We start from the raw sequence: 9,600 nt of genomic DNA, 5'->3' as shown, positions 1-9,600 counted from the left end.
TACACAAGCATGGTGTGTCTATCATCAGCATTAGATGGGAGGAAAAGAATGGAGTGGGAAACTGAGGGGCTCCCGCCTCACACAGGGTGGTGGGTAAACGTTGGTGGATGTGCTCAAACGCATGTCGGCGTTATTGGATGGAGTATATTTCGGAATATCTTCGCTGTAAACCAGCATCTGCTGTTCCTTTCTGCATATGTACACCTCTACACATGAAGACGTTACACTTGTGGCCTAGTACGTTATGTTGGTCAAAATAGCCGGGCAACAACAAATACAAAACGAATGACGACAAACATCTGTCGTGACGGTTGCCAAAGTACGACTGGATTACAAATACTTTTCCATCAGTTTCCGAATATCACTCAAGTAAAAATGACAAAGGAGACTTTGATCTCACAATCATGGTACCATGGGTACATATGATGAGCGTTTGACGGCACTCGTCCTGTACCGGGTGAAGTTTAGAAGAATGAGGAGACCTCAACGAAACGTATAGAACAGTGAAGGGCTTGGATAGTGTAAATGTAGAGAGGATGTTTCTACTCGTGTGAGATTTAGGACGAAAGATCATAGACTTAGAAATAAAGGACGTTCCTGCAGAAAGCAGATGAGGAGGTTTTACTTTAGTCAGAGGGTGGTGAAACATAGAAACATAGAAACATAGAAATTAGGTGCAGGAGTAGGCCATTCGGCCCTTCGAGCCTGCGCCGCCATTCAATATGATCATGGCTGATCATCTAACTCAGTATCCAGTACCTGCATTCGCTCCATACCCTCTGATCCCCTTAGCCACAAGGGCCACATCTAACTCCCTCTTAAATATAGCCAATGAACTGGCCTCAACTACCCTCTGTGGCAGAGAGTTTCAGAGATTCACCACTCTCTGTGTGAAAAAAGTTCATCTCATCTCGGTTTTAAATGATTCCCCACTTATCCTTAAGCTGTGACCCCTTGTCCTGGACTTCCCCAACATCGGGAACAATTTTCCTGCATCTAGCCTGTCCAACCCCTTAAGAATTTTGTAAGTTTCTATAAGATCCCCACTCAATCTCCTAAATTCTAGAGAGTATAAACCAAGTCTATCCAGTCTTTCTTCATAGGACAGTCATGACATCCCAGGAACCAGTCTGGTGAACCTTCTCTGCACTCCCTCTATGGCAATAATGTCCTTCCTCAGATTTGGAGACCAAAACTGTACGCAATACTCCAGGTGTCGTCTCACCAAGACCCTGTACAACTGCAGTAGAACCTCCCTGCTCCCATACTCAAATCCGTTTGCTATGAAAGCCAACATACCATTCGCTTTCTTTACTGCCTGCTGCACCTGCATGCGTACCTTCAATGACTGGTGTACCATGACACTCAGGTCTCGCTGCATCTCCCCCTTTCCCAATCGGCCACCATTTAGACAATAGTCTGCTTTCCCGTTTTTGCCACCAAAATGGATAACCTCACATTTATCCACATTATACTGCATCTGCCAAACATTTGGCCACTCACCCAGCCTATCCAAGTCACCTTGCAGTCTCCTAGCATCCTCCTCACAGCTAACACTGCCCCCCAGCTTAGTGTCATCCGCAAACTTGGAGATATTGCCTTCAATTCCCTCATCCAGATCATTAATATATATTGTAAATAGCTGGGGTCCCAGCACTGTGCCTTGCGGTACCCCACTAGTCACTGCCTGCCATTGTGAAAAGGACCCGTTTTACTCCTACTCTTTGCTTCCTGTTTGCCAGCCAGTTCTCTATCCACATCAATCCTGAAGGACGAAGGGGTTACCATATAGTGCTGCATAAAATCATGTGAGGAATAGATCGGGCAGATCCACAGCAGTCTCTTAGTAGGGAATACGAGGACCAGAAGACATATTTTTAAGGCGAAGGGTAAATATTTAGTAGGAATCTGAAAGTTAACTAATTTACACAAAGGGTGGTGGGTGCATCGAACAAGCTGCCAAAAAGGTAATTAGGGCAGGGACACTCCCAACATTTATGAAACAGTTAGACAGGTACATGGATCGGACAGGTTTGTAGATATGTGTTCCAAACGCGGGCAGGTGGGACGAGCGTCGCTGGGACATGTTGACCCGGTGGGCAAGTTGGGCCGAAGGGCATGTTTCCAGGCTGTATCACATTATGACTCTAAGAGGGAATGACCGGAATGAAGTACCCTCGATCCATCTGTATACCATCTGCACATAATTCCCACTTGGTAGTGTGGTCCGATGTTTCATTCATTGCAGTCTCTCAATGAAATCTACGAGTTAAAAGTAATCTGCCAAAGCCGAGACTGCGGGGGCTGTCGTCATTTGTTGTTTTCTTTGCAAATTTCACAATGTATCTTTGCACAGTTTTGCAATATCACTCCCTCTGGAGATTCTGTATTTTTGTTTTCAATGTCCCTATTTTTGGAAGATGTTGCAAACTCATTACCCTTGCCGAGATCTGATCAGGTACAAAACCTCTGGCATTGTGAATGCGCGCGACACAATGTCGATCGCTTGCTTGCAACAAGGGTGTACACTCCGTTTGGCACTGACAATGCGGGAACGATATTATAGCGTGGAGAAGATATTGTACCCGATCATTGCGGTAATTGGAGTGCCTGGTAAGTTACGGCGACGTTTCAAATTTACCCGCTCTCTGCAAGGGATGACGTTGTTCATTTTAGGCAAAGATACATAGAAAACTGGAAACATCGAACACAATGCAGGAATAGACTATTTGATCCACACCGCCTTTCAATATGATCATGTCTGATAATCTAAAATCAATACCCCGTTAAAGATTTCTCCCCGTATCGTTAATTTCTTAATTCCCCTTGATACCGTTAACCCTAAGTACTATATCTAACTCTCATTTGAATACATACAGTGACTTGGTCTCCATTGCCTTCGGTGGCAGATAATTCTACAGATCCAAATCTCTTTGGGTGAAAACGTGTTCCTTCATTTCAGTCGAAAATGCCGACCCCTTATTCTTAAAATGTAACTACTAGTTCTGGCACCCTCAACATCGGGAACATTTTCACACATCTAGTCTTTCCAATTACTTAAGAATGTTATGTTTCTATATGATACCCTCTCATCCTTCTAAGTTGCAGTGAATTGAAACCCAGTCGATCCATTATTTCATCATATGTTCGTCCCGCAATCCCGGGAATTAACCCGATGAACGTACGCTGCATTCTCTCAATAGCAAGAATGTCCCTCCGCAAATTAGGAAACCAAAACTCCACATACTACTCCAGCTGTGGTCTCGCCAGGGCCATGTGTACCCGCAGTGGGACATCCTTGCTCCAATACTCAAATCCTCTCGATATTAAGGCCAAAGTGCCATTTGCTCTCCTCACTGCCTGCTGTGCCTGTATGATTACTTTCAGTGTTAAATGTACAATAATACTCGGGTAACGTTGCACCTCCGCTTTAACTCCACCTGACACCATTCAGATAATAATCTGCCTTATTTTTCTTGAATGAACGGTTTACAAGATGCACTGTCGGCCTCCCGATTCTTACGGCGACATTTCTTAAATGTCCACTACTGTTTAAAAGATGTAACTCTACAGCAAAGATGGATTCCCTTGGATCCAAAATGTCCGTGAACCGGATAAATTGATCTGATCTCCCACCATGTGATCTACAGTACATACCTCCATGTCCTGTTAGTTCACTTGCTCCACTAAACGTTTCTTAATGCGCTTGTCGTTTCTGCCTTCAGCACCACCCCTGACAGCGTGTACGAGACATCCAGTATTCTCGGTGTAAAGAGCATGCCCACTCCCCAACAGGTCATTTAAATGTTACTACCCTCACGAATGAGTTATGCACAGTAGACTTTGAGATATCCATCCAGTGAAATAGGTTCTGATTGTCTATCGTATTGATGCCTCACAATTGTAAATTATTCTGTTGGGTCTCACTCTCAAACTCTGACGTTCCAGAGACAATATTCCAAGTAGGGCCAAACTCATTTTATAGCTCGTATCCTCTAATAAAGGAACATTCTGGTTATCCACCTCTGCACGCTCCCCAAATTTGACAAATTAACACAATACTTTAACGCAACCAAACACATGTCCTATAAGGCGGCAGCATAATCGCCTGACTCATACTCAATTGGCCAACCGCTGCAGGCAGCGCATCATATGCCTTCTTTGCAACTCTATCTACCTGGCTTGCCTCGTTCGACAGCAAGCCCGCACTGAGTATCACTGTTGTTAAGGGTCCCTGTTTGCAGCTTATCGGATCCCCCAGCGTAAGCGTTTCCTGACTGAAAAATGGATTAGTAAACACATTATTCTTTGATGTTCGTGGCTCCGGCGTTTTAGCTGCTGTCAGCTGCTTAAACCATTTGGTACTTCGGCAGCCTAATTCAATTCATATATTTTATATTTATCTTTGTTCACTTTTGTGAAATGCGATCGTAAAACGAATCTACATTTTGCAGAACTGACTGATAATAGAACATCTTCTAACTTTGGAGTATTTCATACAGTTTTGGTCTCCCTCATATAGGAAGGAGGTGGAGAATGGAGACGGTGCAGAGGCGGTTTATCAAAATACTATCCAATAGATAGCAATCTCTGCCACGAGAAATTGGACAATAGAATGTATTGTTCTGTCGGAAGTGACAGGGGCCGAGGAGAGACCTGACGGAAGTACATGCATTGATGACACGCACAGATAACGTTGATAAGCATAAGTCTTACTCCAAGGTTGAAATGTCAACCACTAGACGGCACAACATTAAGATGAAAGTGCCTACATTTACAGGAAAATTATGAAGGTGGCAGAGGATTAGAAAGACGTGATGAAATGCAAATGAGACGCAGGAGATGGGAATGCAAAATTAGGAGAAGTGGATAATTACGGCTGACTGTTGTGGGACAAATGGGAGCGCGCATGTGTTACGGGAGGGTAACAGCATTTAGTCATGGATTGTATTGGGTTGCTTTTTCTGTGGAACAAGATGCAACATTGTGAGAGGCATGGATAATGTACACATTGATCAAGGTGTAGACATTGCGTTAAGTAGGTATGTTACAAAAGTTACCGTCAGCGGCGCTGCAGTTCTGCCACTGGCTGTGTGCGCGACTTTGGCGCCTTTTGAGAGGGAGGGGAGGCTGCGGTAAAATGCCGTTTCCTCCTGCCTGTCGGAGTCGAACTTTCTGAGGCTGCTAAGCTGCTGCAGAAAAATCGCTCCGATATCCGTTCTCGGAAGTTTAAAAAAAGTCGCTGGACAATTTAATCGTTAGAGTAAATTAAAAATATGTTTCTAACGCCGTCAACGCCGACAACGGAACGGATCTCACGTAGGGGGGAAAACATAAGATAAGTCATCTACTTTACATAAACACTTGCTTCTTAGTATTACTTTATACCAAATTCCATTGGCAAAAATGTGATTATGGATCCCATAAGATCCGGCAGTGTTTTTCTTGCCGATATGGGGTTTAAATTCACCGCACCATACGTTCCATACGATCGCGTTCCACAAAATCTCACTCGCAAGATGATACAAATGCCCATTAATTTACGCGAATTAAACAATAAATTCATTCAATCTGGCCTATAAATTAATGATAACGAGATTTAAAAATCATGTTATATTGTGAATTCTTGTGTGAATGTTATTTGGACACTTAGGCTATTTAAAAATGTTAACCTTTTCTTAAGAAATGGATAGATGTTTAGATCTAGTCATTGAATTGTGTAATTAGCTACAATTAGGTAACTAACTAATTATATGTTTTAATTTCAGGTCATCGAAGTAAGATTATTTTATATTTGCTTCAGAATGCTTCATCTATAATAACTGGCAATTTCATTCAGTTCTCTTAATTATTAAGAACATTATGGGCTTTTGACTGTCGATCACAGCTGTTGCGTTAAGTCAATGGAAAAGTAATAGGGAACAAGATGCTAATTTCAGAGTATGAAAATGGCCATAACTTTTTTTTAACACTGAAGATATGAAAGTGAATTAATTGCCAAATTAAACTTCCCTTTATGCTTTATCTGAAGGGATAAATTGCAGACTTGATTTTTAACATCTCAAAATGTTGTAACATTCCTACTTTAAGATGAACGAGGCAACGTTGAAAAGCATTTTTGCACAGTGACTGTTGTTTTATAGAACGCTCTGCCATGATTGGTTTGTAAGGTGATATGTAAGTGGCGTTTAAACAACTTCAAGGAGCTTCGCTGTTCCATTCTATCAAGGAATGTTTAGCTATGTAAGACCTGTATGTAGATGAGATACATACACACATTGTCGCCGCAAGGAATTTTCCGCGCTGTTCCTTACTAGGTTCTACAGTCTAGATGCTGGGTATGTGTAGCCCCTTTTATAATCTCATTGATGGCGCCGCCCGTCAGGTGGCAACCGACTCTGCAATTTTTTTTCAGATCAGATAAAGGAGCCTCTCTCTGGAACCGGAATGTACGTCGCTATCCCTCTCTCTCCATCTCCTCTCCCTCCCCCGTTCAACCACCCGTCTTACTGTCTCCGACTACATGCTATCACTGTTCTGCCCACTCACCTGTCATCAGTCTGATGAAGGGTCCCGACCGGAACGACACCCATTCTCTCTCCCCCAAAATACTGCCTGTTCCGCTCAGGTACTCCGGCATTTTGTGTCTAACGCCGGAATATATGGGTTCAGATATCTCCATATGCTTTGTCTTTTTTTTTTTTTCCTTCTAGTCAATTTAATAGCGATTGTAATCCTATCGCGGGGAAAATGTGGTCTCTCCACCTGCACGACTCGCTACCTGGTGGCCATGGCAGCAGCGGATCTGCTAGTCATTGTCGCTGAAGTCATATTACGTCAGATCCACTCTTACTACTTCCCGGTGAATTTCCTGGACCTCACCGCCGTGTGCATTCTACGCCGTCTGCTACGCCGTGTCTCCACGGACTGTTCCGTTTGGTTCACCGTCACTTTCACCTTCGACCGTTATGTCGCTATTTGTTGCCAGAAGCTGAAAACAAAATATTGCACCCGGCAAACAGCGGCTGCGGTTCTCGCAACCATCGGCCTTCTGGTCTGCCTGAAAAACGTTCCATTCGCCTTCCCATTCCAGGCGGGACAGATAATCGATAACGTATCGTGGTTCTGTTACTTTAAACCAAGTTATTTAACGGAGCCTGCATGGGTGGGATTGGACAGTTTCGACAGAATTTTAACTCCGATCTTCCCTTTCGGTGTAATCCTGCTTCTCAACGCTCTGACTGTCCGCCACATTGTAGTAACCAGTCGGGTCCGTAAAGTACTGAGGGGTCAGTCCAAGGGGGATAACGGCAGTGACCCGGAGATGGAGAGCAGGCGGAGGTCAATGGTTTTGCTTCTCACGCTATCCGGCAGCTTCATCCTTCTCTGGCTGACTAACGTTGTGGATTATTTCTATTATCAGTTCGTAAAATCTTATAACGATTATAACGATTATGAAGACATTTTTCACGAAGTTGGTTCTTTGCTAAAGAATCTTAGCTGCTGCACGAACACTATTATTTACGCTGTCACCCAGTCCAAGTTTAGGGCACAGATGATAAGCGCTGTAAAATATCCTGTCACCTCGTTGTTTCGGTTCATCAATAAAGTCGTGTCCTAGGCGAAACAAAAGGTATTACAATATTCGAGGTGCAGATTTCGGCCCCCGATATTCGCCGTATCTGACATGGAGCCACCTATCGGCTGCATGCGAAATAGGCGGCGGATCTTCTGCGATCTCTGACCAATATGCATATCGGCTGCCCTCGCAATTCTAGCGCCACTGATAGAACATCTCTGCAATTTTTGCGGGATGCCAACAGGACCGGCATCGTTCCCCGCATCACAACACCCAATTTTAATCGACGATGTAATGAACAATTCCTGCAGTCACCAATCCCTCCCAGGTTCTGAATTGCCCCAACATTCATGAATGTGAATGCGTTGAATAGAAGGTGGTGCAGAAAAGGCACTTTAGATCGCTAATTGTTAACGCTGGTACTTAAAAAGAGAAATATATTCTTAAATAATACGTGTCGGGGGTTATGGGGAGAAGGCATGCGGATGAGGTTAGAAGGTGGGACAGATCAGTTATGATTGAATGAAATAGGCTTAATGGGCCGAATGGTATAACTCTGCACATATGACCTTATGACCTTATTAAGTTACTACACTTTAGAATTGGGAACGACTTTCTCATGGTAGGTAGAAGAATGAGCAATCCATTCTTGCTCAATTTATCATCAAGATTGGTAATCTCTTCGTGTAGTATATCAGCAAATTGTTTCATTACCGATGGTTTTTTTTATAGATTCCTCCATTTCCTCCATTTATTTTTATTTTTCACCCATTTCAGCAGCTACTCTTTGAACTTGATTTTCTTCTTCAAAGCTTTCTGATTATTTGTAGCCTTTTTCCAGTTCTATGATTCGTTGTCTTACTTGATATCTTGTAACAGGTTTCTCGGGATTCTTCTTGTGTATTAAAAGTAAGGTGAAAGTAAATCCAAAGGGTTTCTACAGCTATATTAATAGCAAAAGGATAACGAGGGAAAAAATTGGTCCACCAGAGATTCAGAGTGGACAGCTATCTGCAGAGCCAAAAGAGATGGGGGAGATATTGAACAATTTATTTTCTTCGGTATTCACCAAGGAGAAGGATATTGAATTATGTGAGGTAAGGGACACAAGTAGAGTAGCTATGGAAACTATGCGATTCAAAGAAGTGGAAGTACTGACACTTTTGAAAAATATAAAGGTGGATAAGTCTCCAGGTCCGGACAGGATATTCCCTAGGACATTGAGGGAAGTTAGTGTAGAAATAGCAGGGGCTATGATAGAAATATTTCAAATGTCATTAGAAGTGGGAATAGTGCCGGAGGATTGGCGTACTGCGCATGTTGTTCCATTGTATAATAAGGGGTCCAAGAATAAACCTAGCAATTATAGACCTGTTAGTTTGACGTCAGTGGTGGGCAGATTAATGGAAAGGATACTTAGAGATAATATATATAAGCATCTGGATAAACAGGGTTTGGTTAGGAACAGTCAACATGGATTTGTGCCTGGAAGGTCATGTTTGACTAATCTTCTTGAATTCTTTGAAGAGGTTACTCGGGAAATTGATGAGGGTAAAGCAGTAGATGTTGTACATATGAACTTCAGTAAGGCCTTTGACAAGGTTCCTCATGGAAGGTTCGTTAAGAAGGTTCAATGGTTGGGTATTAATGGTGCAGTAGCAAGATGGATTCAACGGTGGTTGAATGGGAGATGCCAGAGAGTAATGGTGGATGGTTCTTTCTCAGGTTGGAGGCCAGTGACTAGTGGGGTACCACAGGGATCAGTGTTGGGTCCACTGTTGTTTGTCATGTACACCAATGATCTGGATGATGGTGTGGTAAATTGGATAAGTAAGTATGCAGATGATACTAAGATATGAGGGGTTGTGGATAATGAAGTAGATTTTAAAATTCTACAGAGAGATTTATGCCAGTTGGAAGAATGGACTGAAAGATGGCAGATGGAGTTTAATGCTGATAAGTGTGAGGTGCTACATCTTGGCAGGCCAAATCAAAATAGGACGTACATGGTAAATGGTAGG

The 9,600-nt window shown here is 43.0% G+C and overlaps 1 protein-coding gene across 1 annotated transcript; it reads left to right on the top strand.

Annotated features, from left to right (window-relative positions):
- The first annotated feature begins 2,495 nt into the window (after positions 1–2,495).
- LOC129693710 (probable G-protein coupled receptor 139) lies at positions 2,496–7,621 on the top strand. The gene is made up of 2 exons (XM_055630491.1): positions 2,496–2,613; positions 6,714–7,621. Exons 1-2 carry the CDS (start codon positions 2,496–2,498, stop codon positions 7,619–7,621), a joined length of 1,026 nt encoding a protein of 341 aa, XP_055486466.1.
- The last annotated feature ends 1,979 nt before the right edge of the window (positions 7,622–9,600 follow it).

Source organism: Leucoraja erinacea, unplaced genomic scaffold, assembly GCF_028641065.1.
Source record: "Leucoraja erinacea ecotype New England unplaced genomic scaffold, Leri_hhj_1 Leri_398S, whole genome shotgun sequence".
NCBI classification, from domain to species: domain Eukaryota; kingdom Metazoa; phylum Chordata; class Chondrichthyes; order Rajiformes; family Rajidae; genus Leucoraja; species Leucoraja erinaceus.
The sequence above is the reverse complement of the archived record's forward strand: the minus strand, read 5'-3'. Positions and strand labels throughout refer to the sequence as shown.